At 36.9% G+C, this 18,116-nt stretch overlaps 2 protein-coding genes across 2 annotated transcripts; one reads left to right on the top strand and one right to left on the bottom strand.

The window, feature by feature from the left end:
- Positions 1-8,423: 8,423 nt before the first annotated feature.
- LOC112056226 (uncharacterized) lies at positions 8,424-10,849 on the bottom strand. Its single transcript, XM_024096613.2, has 3 exons — positions 10,531-10,849; positions 9,761-9,894; positions 8,424-8,951 (listed from the first exon to the last, which is right to left on the bottom strand). Exons 1-3 carry the CDS (start codon positions 10,703-10,705, stop codon positions 8,856-8,858), a joined length of 405 nt encoding a protein of 134 aa, XP_023952381.1. The 5' UTR covers positions 10,706-10,849; the 3' UTR covers positions 8,424-8,855.
- Positions 10,850-13,276: 2,427 nt separating this feature from the next.
- Positions 13,277-15,753, top strand: LOC112056227 (zinc finger protein 12-like). The gene is made up of 4 exons (XM_052890732.1): positions 13,277-13,339; positions 13,617-13,778; positions 14,389-14,612; positions 14,934-15,753. Exons 1-4 carry the CDS (start codon positions 13,277-13,279, stop codon positions 15,751-15,753), a joined length of 1,269 nt encoding a protein of 422 aa, XP_052746692.1.
- Positions 15,754-18,116: the final 2,363 nt, after the last annotated feature.

Genomic DNA, 18,116 nt, shown 5'->3' with positions numbered 1-18,116 from the left:
GTTGCATGTGGTTCTGTCAGAAATGGCTTAAATTAAGACAACACCGGCTAAGCACCGCCTTCATACTGATCAGCAGGTAGAACATATTATGATATTATTTTTCGCTTTTTAGTTTAGTGGGTACGTTTTTAGGTTTTGAAGTCGGTTGTATTTTTTTTATTAAAATTTTTATTATTTTTCCATTTTTAGTGTAAAATTTCATCTCAAATGAATACATCAGACGCCTAATGACAGTCACAACCCATCTTGGTACAAAATTCTCAGCAATACAAATTAATCAAGCCCTAGCACAAGGTAGCTACCGTAGACCGTTAAGGGGTTCCCTTAATTGACCTTGGTCTTCATCATCAGACCCCTAATAACAGACACAACTCATCTAGGTAGAAAGTTCCCAGCAATACGAAATAATCTAAGTAATCTAAGGCTAAACACAAGGTAGTTACTGTAAACTGTTAAGGAGTTCCCTTAATTGTCCTTGGTCTTCATCAACAAACCCCTAAATGACAGTCACAACCTATCTATGTGGAAAGCTCTCATTAACACAAATTAATCAAACCCAAACACAAGGTAACTGCTGTAAATCGCCGAGGAGATCCCTCGTCTGTTTTATGGCTCCATCATCAGATCGATTTTAAACCTTCATGAAATTGTAGTGCTTAAAAGTACTAAATGGAAAAGTATACGAACACACTGGACACCCATATAATTTTCGAAAGTTCCCCTCAATTTCTCCAAGATTCCATCATCAGATCTTGACATGATGGCAATGGGACCAAATGGGGACTATACCGTTTCAAACAAAAAAAGAATTTTTGAAATCGGTCCAGGCGTCTTTGAGTAATCGGTGTACATACATAAAAAAAAAAATACCGACCGAATTGAGAACCTCCTCCTTTTTGAAGTCGGTTAAAAATAGAAATGGTTGTCAAGCGTTGAAAAACACTAGGTGGACCGAGGATATCAAGCGGGTTGCAGGGAGCCGCTGGATGCTGGCGGCTCGAGATCGTTGTGCTTGGAGGTCCATGCAAGAGGCCTATGTCCAGCAGTGGACGTCTATCGGCTGATAAGGTACGTAAAGTTACATCAGTATAATAGTGGTTCGTTGAAATATTCATGATAGATGATCGTTGAAACAAAAAATCACTGTCATTTGATGTAAAATGGCAAAGTTTAGGTGATTTCGTTGAAATAACTATGTTAGATGGTTACAAAAACGAAAATACGTTGAAAAACGATGTAATTATTATTTATTATTTGAATAGTACATACAGATACATAATAAGGCTGCAGGTGAGATTGTAATCAAGAGCTAACTTGTAAAGAATAAAAAAAAACCATAAATCGGGCAAGCGGAAATGCGCTAATCTTAAGACAGATATAATGTCATTGGATAAAGAAATGAATGTGGCGCATTTTTTTGTTCCCTTTCAACAAATCTCTTGCACGTTTGCTTAAATCAACATTCTCGTCAGTCATTCTTCTACAACTTCCGGAGTTAATCTTTAATCAGTCATCGAGAAATTTCACACTATCTTACTAATATTATAAACGCAAAAGTTTGTATGGATGTTTGTTACTCTTTAACGTCATAACTTTAACTACTGAAGCGATTTGGCTGAAATTTGAAACGGAAATAGATTTAACACATAAGCTACTTTTTATCCCGAAAAAATCCTTGGATTCACGAGATTTACGAAAACCATATGATTTTGATGGTATGAGTGTTTGTTACTCTTTCACGCCTCGGCTACTGAACCGAGCCGGCTGAAATTTGAAGTAGAGATAGATTATAATCTGGATTAACACATAGGCTACTTTTTTTCCGGAAAAAAGTACCGGCGTTCCGGTATGATGCCGTGTAGAAACCGAAAGGGGTGTGGATTTTCATCCTCCTCCTAACAAGTTAGCCCGCTTCCATCTTAGACTAACTTGTAAAGAATAAAAAAAAATGGGAAAAGGGAATATGGCGAATTTTCCAATCTCCAATCTAAGATTGATAATGATACCTTTTGCTTTGGAGCACAGTGAAGTCAAAGTGAATAATCACCACTTATCTTAGAGAGTTACTAGTTGTAAACTAGTACTTCTCTGTCAAAAATTATCAGAAGGAGATTAAGAGCGCCTAACAGTTAAATGCTTAGGTTTAACTTAATAGTATTTAAAAAGGCAAACGCTACCGCGTGCTAAGAGAATATAGCGCCATCTAGTTGATGACGATGGAATCTTACAAAATAAATATCTCAATTAAGAAACTAGATAAAGTTAGAGTTAAAGTCCTAGATATTAATTTATATGTCAGAAACAAGCAATCGGCGACGCCGTCACCTGCCGCCGAGACGTCGCCGAGATCTCGCTGACTGCAGTCGCCGATGAGCAGCTACCGCTCGTATAAATGAACACTAACAGTGCAGGACCAAATTTTTATTGCGAATGTGAATCGTAGTTGAATGCGCTACGGATTGTAACCGCCGAAATGTCTACGGCGTAGACAAACCAATTACCCTAACGCCAGCCACTCACGTAGACGATATATTACACTCAATGGCGTAGCTACCAGGTGCTAGGTGCAATGCCCCGGGGCCCTTAAGTTCAGGGGGTCCTCAAGTTCAGGGGCCCTCGAATTCTTACCAAAAGGTCACGATCGAACCACAATACATACTCGTATGTAGGTACACGCGAATAATAATTTATTAAAAAACGCGAATTTATAAGAAATTGAAACAGCGCCATCTAGTAGCATTACTGCACAACTGTTTAAATTCCATATAAATTCGGGTGTACGTAACAGTATGAAAACATTGACTAGGCACACAGATCATGAAATCTTCCACTAGGCACACAGATCAGTGGCGATATCGTCACTACCTTGGTGCCACTGTTTTATTCGTTGAAAATTTCCAACTTATGGCTATAATGTTTTATTGAATTTACGATAACAGATTTGCTACTATAATCCTACAGAGTGTCTAGTTTCAATGTTTTTATACCATGACGATCGCGTAAAACTAAACGTGTACTTCTAAGGAATTGAAACAGTTGTGCAGTAGTGCCAATAGATGGCGCTATTTCAATTCCTTAGAATTTCACGTTTACGTTTTCATGGCGTTAACGTAAACGCGTCAGTGTGAAAAGATTGAAAACTCCCACTAGGCACTCAGATTATATAATGTGTGTGTCGGCGCGGGTGAGTCATTCGAGATAGTACGAAGTGTTCCATGACTTAGGTGGGGAATATTGGGAGTCCGAGTGCCGGCGACCGCTCGCGCAGTCTAGCTCTTTCTTGTCGTGACGTTCGATCCGTTCACATTTTTTGTTGGATAATTCTTCATGAATTATTTTGGGATAGTCGCAAAGAATTACTTAGTGGAGAAGGGGTGTTAACTAGTTTTAAAAGACGTCTTTACCCCTACATACATCGGTCACAAGACCGGGACTTCGCAAGCAAGGCATTTGCCCAGAGCGTCAAAATGAGGGGCGGCAAAAATGAAGTTGGCACAATTTACTTATTCTCCAGCAGACTTATTTTTCCCCTGCGTTTGGGTCACAGGAATTGATAAGTTTACTAATTATGCAGATTCGGAGAAAATTCACTGTGCACATTCGGATGTACGCGAGAGATCATATAAAGGCTCCGATTTGTACGCACATATATTCGGAACCCTGAAAAAAGTATTTTTAGTGTATGGAAAGGGCGGCAAATTTTATCTTTGCCCAGGGTGACGAAATTGCTGTATCGGGCCCTGCCGACACGTGCATACGAATAATTTGTAATTTTATTATAACGCCTGCCTTTATTGTTATAGCAATCCTTATGATGGAAAATATTGTAACTATTTATTATATAGGCGTACAGGCCGACCCCTTTTTAATACAATAAGAGTGATATTTTATATTAAATCAGTGATAGCCCAGTTGATAAGACCTCTGCCTGCGCTTCAGAGGGCATAGGTTTAAATATGGACCAGGCACGCACTTCCAACTTTTCAGTTACGTGCATTTTAATAAATTAAAAATCATGCGAGGGAAAACAATCGTGAGGAAACCTGCATACCTGAGAATTTAATTAATTCCCATGTGTGTGAAGTCTGACAATCCCCATTGGTCCGGCATGGTACTTAGCCTAACCCATTCTGATATCTAAGACGAGACTCGTGCTTAACAGTGAGCCGTGGATTGTTATTAAAGAGAAATATTACAACCGCTTTTCGACCTAATTCTATTAAACAATCACTAGAAATAGAAATAGTCTGTCAAATAATACAATCGTTTTTTTTGTTACATATTCATACTGTTTTATTGCTCATTTAGACACATATTAATTGGTTACAATAAAAATATCTATATTTTTGTTCACAATTTTGGTGGTTTTACTAAAAAATAGTTAAATTTATTCATTTGTTACAGTTATGGTTAGTTTGGAAGCGTTAATACTGGAAGCACCAGTTGATGTTAAAAAACACATAGAGCTGAATTAGAACCTCATTCTTTTTGAAAGTTGGTTAAAAATATGCATTTAGCAGTTAAATAAGGCTAAGTATAGTAAGCGAGTGGAGATGGTGTGCTATTACTAGTAATTGGGTATTAAACTGCCAAATAAACAGATATTTATGACCCTTTTTGAAAAATTAAGTAATTCATACATAAATCATAAATTAAGTTTAAAAACTATAACACGACTACGTAAAAAGGTGTCTAGGAACGAAACAAGTAAATATTTCAGATGGAAATAGAGAAATTCATAGATGCTAAAATGGCCAAGTTAGAGCCGTGGTCGCACCCGTTACCTATCATATTCATATGTCTAATGGAGGTTTTCCTAGCATAAGTAGATATACAGTATGTGCGACCATGGCTCTACCATGATAATTTTTGTATCTATGCATTTCTCTATTTCTATCTGAAATATTTTCTTGTTTAATCCAGGGTATTTTTCATACAAATGGTTCAGTAGTTGCGACGTTAAAGAATATCAAACATTCATACAAACTTTCGCGTTTATTATATTAGTAGGACTTGTAAGGTGTTCGCTCGAGGTTTAAATTAATATAAATTGTATGAAAATTATATACAACGATATAATTTTCATACAATTTATATAGCATATGTCACTCGGGGCATTATTGCGAAACTGTTGACATTTCATTCGTTAAAACGGTTCAGTAGTTTAGGCGCTACGGTGAACATGCATACATACATAAATATAAACTGCCAAAATTATTACCCTTTTTTTTGGCATCGCCGTAGTCGTATAAAAAACGAAGATAGTCCTGACTTTGTAAAATAAATAAGGTTCTAAAATTTAAAAAACAATCAAAAGATTACAACTTAATTAAACTAAAATTAATGATTTTTAGCTTACATTCAATGTTAGGTACATTGTTCATTATTAGAAGTATAAACCTAAAAGCACAAGTGACAAAAATAACGTATTTGTAATTTTTTTGAACATCAATACAAATCTAAATTTTTTTATGATTTAACATGGTTTTGACGTCATAATTCTACAGTAATTATAGCTTGGCAACTTCGTTCGTAACACTCCCGATGTTCCGCGCGGGCCGGGGGGCGTGTAGTGATGAATGAAAACCCACAACTGACACGTACGATTTCACACCCGCGCAGTCTTTCCCCCTGTCGCCCGCATATCATGGCAGTGTTATCAACGAACTTGCCACACTGTAATATGGAGACTTTTTAAGGCATCCACGGCAGCGCTGCAACATATAGATACCTACTCGTATCTTCGACAGAAATAATCGCAAATACGCTACTACTTTTAAAAAAATACCCTACTATTAGCATACTCGTAATAAAATTATGTACAATACATAATTATGACAATAACAACTGCCTGTAAACCTTACATATAAATATATGCCTCAAGCTTAAATATAAGCAGCATAATATAGCAACTATCAACTATGTGTGGACTCTGTTTTAAACTATCACTTAATCATAACTTAATATTCTACAACCATTCAGTCTTAGATCTTTTTAGATAAACCTACATTATAATACATATCTTCATCTAGTCTGTCGATCTGTTGTTCCTATCACTGTTTCAGAGGGAAGGTAAGCAGTTTAATACTGTACTTATAAAATACAACTTTCAGCACATACAAATGTTCTATTTTATGTACAGACGCACTTGGACGCATTGGCGTGTGCAGATACAAGCATTCCATAGATGCATAAATTCACTACCGACCCGGATTAATGAATCGTAATGACGAATCTGCAATGGTGTTTTTGGTGGTGGTGAGTTGTAACTTTTTTTGTCTGAAAACCACAGGAGTCCAGCCAGGAATTGCCAAAGGCAAGTTTGACCCAAAATCAAACGCATCCAGAACATAAATGCCCGCTCAACGCCAGTCACACCCCACCACCTGCCGATCGAGTGGACAGAGTTACCCTGAGGTGTCGTCGTCGGCGAGCCAGTCCAACTAAAAGTTGTAAAAAGGATAAGCTTGACGCCATACCGTTGCCGCAGAGATATCGTAAGCGCATAAAAAGTAACAGACGCTCAAGGACCGGGGAGTCCTACGCAAATGTGGCAAAGCAACATCTCAGCGTAGCGTTCGCCCTGGAACCCAATACCGATCTAAAATCATAGGAGGCGGCAGGAAACCAGAACCAGATCTCAAAAGAGATCTTTGAAACCTGCCTAAGAATTACCCAAGAATTATGGGAGAGAATACATACCGGGTTTGCCTTACGCATGCTCCAGATTTTACAGGAAAAGCCCTCCTAAGTGAGGTTGTCCTAAAAGTGTGGTGCAAAGACGAGACGATATCACTCTGTGACCACCGTAGAACAAGCTTTAAAATAAACTTGATCGAAAAACAAGACAAACCATGAGGAAATCCAAATAATGCACACGCGAGTACGACAAATTAGTTGATACATACGAAGAACTATCAGAGATACATAAATATTTAATAATAAAAAGACTTAAGTAGATATAATTGCTCAGTTTGTTAAATAAATGTAAATACATCAGTGATCAGTTATTTACTCCGTCAAACAACACTACACGTGCAATGTAGAAACCTAACTGTATTTAAAACGTAGTCAGAGCAAAAGGTTGAGTTGAGCCCATTGAATATAGCATTGAACATTAATTGTATATCAAGTGATCTTGTAAACATTGACAAGACTATTTCAAAATATAGTGAAATCTTTGAAGTCGGGCTGGGTACATTTACTCGTTATCCTGTTACAATACATCTTAAACCAGATGCTACACCTAGATTTTTTAAAGCTCGTAGTACCATATGCCATGAAGGCTAGAGTGGAACAAGAAATTGACCGCCTAGTGGTACTACAACCCTTATCTTTTTCTTAGTGGGCAACACAAAATGAGCAGGAACAGTATATATAGCATACAGAGTACATCACGCGTGGAGGTCATAATAGTAGACATGCCCCCGCATGCAAATAGATATAGGGGCCAGTTTCTCTTACAAGCCAATACACTTCGCAGATATTTGCGGCGCGACGCATTGCAGCCGGTTCACTTATCTCTGCTGATTAAAGGTTTTATCTACAGACATTTATCGCGCCAGACACATGCCGTGGCAGACTAAATAATATTCTTCTATACAGTGTCTATTAACGTATTTAATATCTAAGTAACGCGGCCGCGCAGACGCTGACAGACACGGGCCGCGCCCGGCCTGTATTCGCGGAAAGTATATGTTGTCTGTGCGGTTCATGTCTGTAGAATCCTTTTCATGAAACCTGAACTAAAATTGATAGCGCCTTACACAAATGACCGCGCCATTAGACATTAGTGTCGCGTTTGAGGTACTTCTTCCATGAAAAGGACTTTAAGTGACTCTAGCTACCTGCTGGGCAGTGTGAATTGTGTTTGTGTGTGTCTGCTATGCTACTAGTCTGTGACGCACTGTGTCTGTAGATATAAACGGACCTTGACACCAATTACACAGTTCGAACAGGCTAGTACTATATAGTATATACTAGTGGCATAACATAAAAGTAATGTTAATACAATACTGTAACTCTATGAATATTAATTTTATATCTAATGCAGAATTTGTGAATTTGGAGAGACCAAAAACACAGAGAAGTATTTAGGGATGGTCTCTGAATCTACAATGGTAATCCAGTGTCCATTACACATGAAACCGGATGCACATCAAAAATTCCTAAAAGCTTGTCCAGTGCTATACGCACATAAACACTTCTCGACACATCTTACTACATTCAAAGCTGAACTGTCTTCAGAAGTAAAACAGCTGTACCAGAATAGCATACAAGTTAAGATAACTCTACGAGTATATTAACTTGTATGTCTATGATGCATGCCAATGGATAATTCTCTATATTTGTCTTACATACAAGTATATTTTAAAATTCGCTACTATTGGTTGTCAATTTGTTTCTCTCTCAATATGATAAGATTTCTTTTCTTTACAAGTTAGACAACAATCTCAACTGATGGTAAGTGATGATGCAGTCTAAAATGGAAGCGGGCTAACTTGTTAGGAGGAAGATGAAAATCCACACCACTTTCAGTTTCTACACGACATCGTAAAGGAACGTTAATTCGTTAATGGCGTCTTTGCCGGTAATTAAGAAAACCTCAACGGCGCAAATGGCGATTGAACCCAGGACCTCCGTTCTCGAGGCCATTAAATCAAAAAGATTGAAAAATGCTATGCATGCTGGCATGCTGGCCAGAGGGTAACATACACTGTTGTCACTTTGAATTTGCCCAAGATTAACACATTATCTTAACTTAATTAATATATTTTTACCTAAATTATTGTAGCAGTCACCTAAGGCATGAATTAGTATAGTATTGTATTTATACTTTTACACTTTTCTTACAGCTACCTTGTTGGTTTTGCTTTTTCCATTTCTTGTTTAACTTTGTCATAATCTTCTTTAACTTTCTTGCATTCACTTTGTAGGTCTTCAAATTGACTCTGGAATGGAAATACATAAAATATTTTATTTGGGCAATACTTGCACTACTATCTAGCTCCAAAATAAGCGTAGGTTGAGTTACGGGTACAAAGATAACTTTCATGATGTAATATATTTATTTACTACTACCAACGGCCCCAGCTTTTCTATCCCCTAATATGTAGGGTAGATATTAATATTATGATTAGTCTCTGTATGCAGGATATCATTACAGCTCAATCTGGGCGGCCTGCTAAGCTTCTGGAACGAGCTTGGTTGGCTGGAGTGACTCCAGTGGGGACCAGCACCAGATGAACCTACGCACAACAGCCAACCCCTAGTGGCCAAGGCATAGATGACAACTGCATCAAAATCCATTGAATAGTTTAATTATATTTAATGAATAATTATTATAGCTTTTACTGTACATTGGGGATACCTCATATCCGACATGATCATGAGATTCTAAGATGTCTGTCGTAACTGACATTTCTTAGAATAACTGTGATTATTTTAATGAATAAACAGACTTTCTTATTGTTCCTAAGTTAAAATACTCACCTATGATTACATTTTGAGACCACACAATAGTAGCAGTAACTCCAACTATGGTATGGTCTCAAAATGTAATCATGCTATAGTCCCAAGATGCTGTAATGGCGACACCGCACAGGAAAGCAGTGTTGGTCGACCCCCCACTAGGTGGACCAAGGATATCAAGCAGGTTCCAGGGAGCAGCTGGATGCTGGTGGCTTAAGGCTTGGAGGTCTATGCAAGATGCCTATGTCCAGCAGTGGACCTCCATTGGCATTTGTTAAAAAAACTATACCTGACATATTAAAGACTGCTGCTTCATAGCAACACAGCTATCCATCACATCTCTGAAGCGTTCTTTTTCTAATTTTTGTTTCTTCTCCATTTCTGTCAGGAGCTTGTCTATACGATTCTTGTACTCCGTAACCACTGTAATGTGACAAAATTAAAGAATTTATGCCTAATATTTAACAATTTTTACATAGTTACAAAACCCAGCACTAGAAAGTATAGTATTGGTCAACCCTCATCTTTAAGCTCCAAAGACGCCCTTTAGCCTCTTTAGAGCTTATAAGGTGGAATCAGATAAATATCTCAATTAAGAGTCATGATTCAAAATCAAAAAACATGCAACAGGTTAGGCGTAAAAGAAAATATATTATGAATTTTTTGGAAATGGGGCAGGCAAGTTTCCAAAGGCAAGCTGCTACAACAGCTTGTGCAGAATCGCCTGGCAACCTAAGTTGATCATAGGAACCTACACACCTTCTTCTAGTCATTTTTCCATCTTTTCCCTCTTCTTCTAGTCAGTTTACTGTCTAGAGAGCACACCAGTCCACAGCACAGACCGTATGTGGTCTGTGTGAAAAAAAATTCAGTAAGTAAATAAACTTTACAACATAACATGTATTCATTTAAACCTTTACTAAAGCTATTTTTAGTAAAAACACACCTGAACTTGTGGGACATCCCTACTCTGGTATGTGGACTATTAACCTGTTAAACCTGTCGAACAAACCTTAACCCATAAGAGTAATTTCCAGTAAAATTTGTCCTAATATTTACCATTTAATTGGTATTTAGTAGAAGTCAATTCTGTAAAGCATCTTTCGATTGATGTTTTCGAGCCTTCATAGTTGTCTTGAATGTAAAGCAACTTCAAAAATATTGCGCTAATAACTAAAGCTAAAATAACACACAGCACAATCAGTCGCTGTTTTGTCATCAGACGAAAATTCATTTTTATTGAAGAAACCTCACTTATAATTTACATAAAATTACAGTTAATTAGCTGTATTACAAACACTGTTTTTTGTATACATGATAGTAAATTAAATTTCAAATTTCAATCAACACAACAAATAATTTTATTGATGGTCACAAAATGCTCAAACTCAAAATTGACTTTGACATATTCACTTTGACTTTGACATTGATGTTTAATTGTTGCGTTCGGTCTAACAAGAACAAAAAGCTGATTTATTGTGTAATTGTCCCGATGCCATTTGTTAAAAATAAAAATAATTAATTTAAAAATACGTAATTGTTATTACTACTGTCAAAAAAATTTGAATATAATAGAGATTTTGTTCTAATGTTCAACATAATATGTTATTTTAAGGCCACGCGTTAAAACTGATTAGCGAAACGTCTTGTCTCGTTTTAATCCTCAGACGCATAATTATTACTTTAAGTGCTAATCCATTGAAATACTCTACAGAGTCCTTTTTTTCCATCCAGGTTTTTTGGGAGTTGAGAAAATGAAACGATTGTTAAGATGAATGCATCTATAGAGTTTACAAGTCTATGGTCATAATAAGTCTGTGTTTGTCAGGTAAACGTCTTTGTCACGACCCACAGATGATAAACAATAATTCATATCTATACCTCAGATGAATCTAAGATCAGTAGAGATATTTTCATAACCAAAATACTAAATGAAATTAAGTAATTGAAGATAAAAAAAACTAATATTAGAACCCTCATCTACTGAGGAAATGAAACAAAACAAAAAGCGCTATCTGTTGATGAACGAATAAAACAGTAAGCAACATGAACACCAAAATGTACTCCGTGCTTCTTACCAAAGATTACAGTGTATTATTGGACTTCTTACGAGCTCCTCGCAAACAGGCGCAGGCCGCACTGCAAAGAATAAATTAATAAACCGCACAGGCATTTACGGCGACGAAGTTGGCGCCTAGATGGACGGTGCATGTAAGAGTATCTATGGACGATGCACTTCTACATTTGCATTATCTACCTTATTTTGTATTAATGAAAATCCGTACGTCTAAAAAATATGTTACACTATGGTTGCAACAGAATTATGTTGCTGTGATGTTACATTTTAATAATAATAATACCCACCTAATTTATTAAAATGGAGCAAGGGAATAAAGCTTCACTTTCATATTCTATTGAGGCGTCGTCTAAAGATATATTTTTTGAGTTTTTGAAGGTAATAAAATATCGTAAATTTTATCGTAAGGTAAAATATCGTATTTACCTATTCATTTAATAAAACCATTCTTACTCTACCTATATACCTACTTACTTAGAAAAGAATCTCTTTTTCTAAGTAGATAGGTCATCATCATAACGGATTGGCAGACTTCTCACACGAATTAAGAATAGGTATTCTCAGATCTATGCAGTTTTCCTCACGACTGTTTTCTGTCACCGTGTGGGACACGTGATACTTTTTTCTTACCTATAATGTACATAACCGAAAAGTTGGCGGTGCAAGCCTTGGACCGGATTCGAACCTTTGCTCACCGAATTGATGGCAGAGGTCGTAACTACTGGACTATCACGGTTCTAGTAGGTAGTAATCTAATCATTTTGCAAAAATATAACTCATTTTCAACTTATAATGAACGATTTGATATGATTCAGTAGTTTTAGCGTGATGCACGGACAACAAAACGACGAACATACAGACAGACAAAAAAAATGCTTAGTTAGGTAGGTATCTATTAATGCCTTCAAACTAAAATTTTCATAATATCTTCTGCGAAGTGTTAATTTGTTCATAGATGAAGGTTTTATACCTACTTACCACCAGTTGGGCTAATCATTTTATTTGCGAGCCTCAATAGCTCCACATTAAACGGACCAGTCTCAACACCGAGAGGTCGTGGGTCGTAAAATTAAAAATTCTTTTGATGCGATGCGTCCGATACGTATGCGATGCGGATCTGTGGACGCGTACCATAACAGCCTTTCCGACTCATTAGAGGAGGGTGATAGCCGTGGTAGCCCAGTGGATACGACCTCTGCTCCAATTCCGGAGGGTGTGGATTCGAATCCGGTCCGGGGCATGCACTACCAGTTCATGTTACAAAGTAGCTGTAACCTATTTATCATTATAATATCATCCAAATCAGTTCAGCGGTTTAGCCGTGAAAATGACACAGAATATATATTCATCAGTATCAACCCATATTCGGCTCACTGCTGAGCTCGAGTCTCCTCTCAGAATGAGAGGGGTAAGGCCAATAGTCCACCACGCTGGCCCAATGCGGATTGGCAGACTTCACACACGCAGAGAAGTAAGAAAATTCTCTGGTATGCAGGTTTCCTCACGATGTTTTCCTTCACCGATTGTGACACGTGATATTTAATTTCTTAAAATGCACACAACTGAAAAGTTGGAGGTGCATGCCCCGGACCGGATTCGAACCCACACCCTCCGAAATCGGAGGCAGTGGTCATATCCACTGGGCTATCACGGCTTAATGTATATTAATAGATAGAAAATGAAAAAAAAAAGTGTGCGTAACTAATAAATAAATAACTAACTAACATAATGTCGTACATGGACGAGGCTTGCTGCGGAGTGCGGACAGAGCGCGTTGGGTCATGCTGGAGGGTACCCAAATAAAACAACTACAATAATGAATAATATCAACCTGCAATAAATATTTTTTATTTTACTTTTTTAATTGTTTGTATTTTAATATTTTGTATGTGTGATTTGGGAATAAACGGTTTATAATTATATTTTTATTATTATAACTAACATAAACTAATTTAAACGCGAGCTCAAGCCAGCCAGAGTGGCGATGTAATGCGTTCCATTACCAAGCGATTTACCCTCCCTTAAGAAGTTATCAAAAACATGAAGGTTAATATTAAAAATGTTTTAGAAACCAGTGCCAAAGAAGGAGGATGAAATTGCTAACTACGTTTGCTATGTGTGTAAGAAGACCTTTTACAATGCAAACGCCTTGCAAAATCACAAAAACATGCAACACGGCTCAAACGACTCCGGTCCTGAAGATTGGCCGACTTTGGATTTACACGATCAGGTACATTCATCAATTATCATTTTATTTAGGATAGCTCGTGGCGCAGGAGGTAGTCGACCCAGCTTTCTAGTTCTACATTCAAGGCCGTGGGTGCCCACAACTGTAAAATATTAAAAAAATAATAATAAAAAAAAAAGAAAACTTGGCAGAGTTTGTTGTGGGACAATTCTTGGTGTGGGACTTCTTGGACCAATGCGCCTTTGGAACCCTCGTAACTTTAATTTTAAGTATTCGACTATAATTACCACCATTAATTTAAAATAAATTATGGCATAACCTGACCTTTCAAAAGTGCTTGTAAACCTAATTGAAATTAATTAATCTTGATTTTTTTTGATTTGTGGAATTGAGCATGGGCGTTTTTCAGTGTCTGGGCTGTGTTTATACATTATATTAGTATTTATTTGTAGTATATAAAAATAAATTGTAATGGATTCTCAAAGGACCTAAGGACAATATTTTTTTTCAGGTTCAATGCAACGCAATGGAACAATTTCAATCAATATCGCCGACAATATTATAGTTGACGAATTTTGTTGAATTCCATCATATCACTCACGTTGATAAGTAGTAAATTCTTTTTTTAATGTTATTTGTTATCTGTTTCCAGAAATTCGATGCATTATCGGATTTTCAATTTGTACCTCTAAAGAACTCCGAGGGAGATTCAAAGGTGGAAAAAGACGGCCTAACTATGCGCACCTATACCGAATGCACCAGCTATTTGATTGTGAAATACGAGAGCAGTGAGAGTGCCCGTGTGAAGAAATCCCGCCTTGATAACATGATCAAAAAAATGAAATCAAAACCCGAAAAGAAACCTGTGGACTTGAGGTAATTTTGTAGGTACGAATAGATATAAATAAAATTTAAGTATCTGTCTATATGACTTCAAAATAAATGTATTTTCAAGTGCTTTTTGTTATTTACAAGATATTTTTTTTTTTAATTTTTTGTCTGTCTGTTTGTTCGGGCTAATCTTCGGAACGGCTGAAATGTTTTTAATCGGACTTTCATTGGAAGATAGAAGAATTTATGGAGCAACATTTAAGCTACTTTTTATCTCGGAAAAAACGGGATTTGTGAAAAATTGATTATAACGCTAAAGGCCAACTGTCAATAGCTGGCTTATGGCTCATAACTTTTTTGTTACAGGGGTCCGTTCACTTGCACATTACCATCAACAGTGAACATGGGCGTTCAATGTCGCCAGATATTCTTTAACTGCTGTGAGTATTCTTTGCATTACCGGGAAGAGCATACTAAGCGACGGAAGGCCGCCTTGCGTTGCCAAGTATGTGAGAAACGCCTGGACAGGAATTTGTATCCAACAAACTCGTTAGCCTCTCAGATGGAAACTCATAACGTTACCACCTTCTCTTGTCACTCTTGTGCACTCACCTTCTTTGACAGTGCTCAGTATGACGAGCATAAGCGAGTAGTGCACGCGAAAATGAAACCCCACCAGTGTTACATATGTTCAAAGAGGTTCACTCAAGTTGGCGGTCTCCAACAACATATGCGTATGCACAATGGAATCCGACCGTTCGTTTGCAAGTTTTGCAGCAAATCCTTCACTCAAAAAGCGGGACTCGACCAACATTTGCGCACCCACACGAAAGTTAAGCCGTTCAAATGTGTGATATGTTGCAAATGTTTCTCGCAATCGGTCCACCTCCGTCAACATATGAGGACTCACACAAACATACAGCCATTCGGATGTCCGATTTGCAAAAAGCGATTTAAGCAAAGCAGCCATTTGAATTTCCATATGCGCTCACATATGGATGAGACGAGCGCTTTGATAATGGAGCAGTACGCTCGGGTTGCTCAGAATATTGACTTCCTCAACTTGTCAAACGTGCAACCAGTGCAAGATGGTGACACTCTTTATTATGCGGCACAGTTGACGAATCCAGAACTGACGTCTACACCTTATGTTCTTCAAGCATTACCTTCAAATAACATTCAATAAAATATTTTTAGTTTAGTTTAAGACAGTTTCAATATAATATTAGATGGGAAAATGTAGTTTTTTTTACTAAAAAATAATATTTAACATTTTTGGGGCACCAAGTCATACTACCAGGGGTCGGGGTAGTACAGGTTCAATAAATTACCACGTATCCTTTTCAGGAACCAATTCTATAAAGCTTTTATAACTTACCACGTATCCTTTTCAGAATACCAATGCTTCTACAAATCTTTTATAATAGTAATTTGAAGGTCACGTAGCGCAGTGGGTAGTGATCCTACTTTCTGCATCCATGGCATTCGTTTCACACAACTCGAAAATATTTGTGTGTTGATGATGACATGGGTGCTTTCTAGACTCTGGGTGTACGTTTAGATTGTATGTATACGGTATTCGTATAATTAAATGATAGAAATCAGCTACTTTGGTCCCATTTAACACGAACCACACTAACTTTTGGGCTAAATAATGATGTGCATATTGCTGTATTTATTAATTACTAGCTGACGCCGCGCGGTCTTACCCGCGTGGTTCCCCTTCCCGTAGGAATACGGGGATAATATATAGCCTATAGCCTTCCTCGATAAATGGGCTATCTAACACTGAAAGAATTTTTCAAATCGGACCAATAATTCCTGAGATTAGCGCGTTCAATCAAACAAACAAACAAACAAACAAACTCTTCAGCTTTATTATATTAGTATAGATTTGAAGCGAAGAATCGTGGAATATAGAAAAGTTTTTTTTCGCATATTGACCGCCAGACTTTGATCCGAAGATGGTACGCAGTAATGATGATGATGATGATGATGATGATGATGATGATGATGATGATGATGATGTTGTGTTAGATGTTGTTGTTGTTGTTGTTGTTGTTGTTGATGATGATTATGATGATAAAGATTTTATTGATGATGATGAATGATGGTGATGATGATAAATTATGATGACAATGTCTTTCGATATCACATCCCATCTGTCCGTTTTCCCTCTAAGGACGTTGTACAGGCTACCAGGGATGCAGAATAGGGTAAGAGGTTAAACAATGTGACGTCAAACGTTTTATTGATCCACAGGATGGAGGGTGGTGCGCAGTTAGGTTTCAATGAATGACCTAGTAACCTAGCGTAGATCTAGCTAGGTACGAACTACGAGGAATGCGACGGCGTGTAGGTATATTCTGAGATACGCGTTTGATTTACTAGCATCGCATAACATTCGAAGAGTTTTCATTCTTCAGATTGAAGTTAGATTGCTTTTACTGGAAAAATTACTTTTGAATTTAAAATATAAAGTATACCTACTTAATAAAGGAGTTATTTATTATCTTATACTTAGTATAAAACAGTTTAAAAAAACCTTTGAATAAAACAGCTTTTAAAAAATTTAATAAGCTATGATGAGCGCAGTTTTTTTATTTTGAAGGATACGTCATTATCCTTTTAAAATATTTTTTTTTAAATGTAGAAGAATAAATATCAATTAATTTAATTTATGATCATCAACATTCACTACTAAAAACGTTAGTTATTCTAAAACTATAGGTATACCTGTACCTATTATTCTTTTAATAGAAAGACCTGTGCCTCGTCTGTCTGTATGTTTATCTGTTCTTGACAAACTCGGAAACTATTTTCATATGGTTTTCAGCAATAGATAAAGTAATACACGTAGCACTTTTGTATCTAGTAGTAGTTCAGTCAGTTTATTTATATATTCGGCTCACTGTTGAGCGAGTCTCCTCTCAGAATAGGAGGGCTTAGGCCTTAGTCCACCACGCTGGCCCAATGCGGATTCGCAGACTTCACACACGTAGGGGATTAATAAAACTCTCAAGTAAGGTTTCCTCACGACGTTTTTCCTTCTATATTTGATATTTAATTTCTTAAAATCCACATAACTGAAAAGTTGGAGGTGCATGCAATGTTACTTACTTATATCTAAAAAAGCCAGCTGCATGTATTTATATCTAAAAATCTTGATAATTCTGCTTTATTAATGAAATCTTTACGGTATCAAAAAAAGTTTGTTACAATATTTTAAGACATTTTTAATTTGTCACCAACAGGGACAAGCAAAGATCGTTGACCATACAACCTGAGTCTTAAAACATTCTTTGAAGACTTATGATTGGTTTTTAGGAGGTTTGAAAGATGACACCCTTTATATTGCACCTTCCCGCTCTTTCTTCGCAAGTCCTCTCTTCAGGAGTTGACTGGTAGATATCGCTTATAGCAATAAGACCGCCTTTTCAAGTTAATAGTTTAAATTATTCATTTTAAATGCGTTTTAATTATTTTTGAGTGCAATTAAGTATTTCTTCTTCTTCCAATTTAACCCTTGACCTTGTACCGGACCGGAAT

This window comes from Bicyclus anynana, chromosome Z (genome assembly GCF_947172395.1).
Source record: "Bicyclus anynana chromosome Z, ilBicAnyn1.1, whole genome shotgun sequence".
NCBI classification, from domain to species: Eukaryota; Metazoa; Arthropoda; class Insecta; order Lepidoptera; family Nymphalidae; genus Bicyclus; species Bicyclus anynana.
Note: the sequence above shows the minus strand (reverse complement) of the source record. Positions and strands in the feature narration are given on the sequence as shown.

Bases quoted from the DNA above. Each gene is read 5' to 3' on its own strand.
- LOC112056226 (XM_024096613.2), bottom strand. From the start codon at position 10,705: ATGAATTTTCGTCTGATGACAAAACAGCGACTGATTGTGCTGTGTGTT. The intron at 9,895-10,530 runs GTAAATATTAGG...GTCACATTACAG, and splicing joins TACTAAATACCAATTAAATG to TGGTTACGGAGTACAAGAAT. The intron at 8,952-9,760 runs GTATAGTTTTTT...TTTCCATTCCAG, and splicing joins AGCAGTCTTTAATATGTCAG to AGTCAATTTGAAGACCTACA.
- LOC112056227 (XM_052890732.1), top strand. From the start codon at position 13,277: ATGTCGTACATGGACGAGGCTTGCTGCGGAGTGCGGACAGAGCGCGTT. The intron at 13,779-14,388 runs GTACATTCATCA...ATCTGTTTCCAG, and splicing joins CTTTGGATTTACACGATCAG to AAATTCGATGCATTATCGGA. The intron at 14,613-14,933 runs GTAATTTTGTAG...TTTTTGTTACAG, and splicing joins AAGAAACCTGTGGACTTGAG to GGGTCCGTTCACTTGCACAT.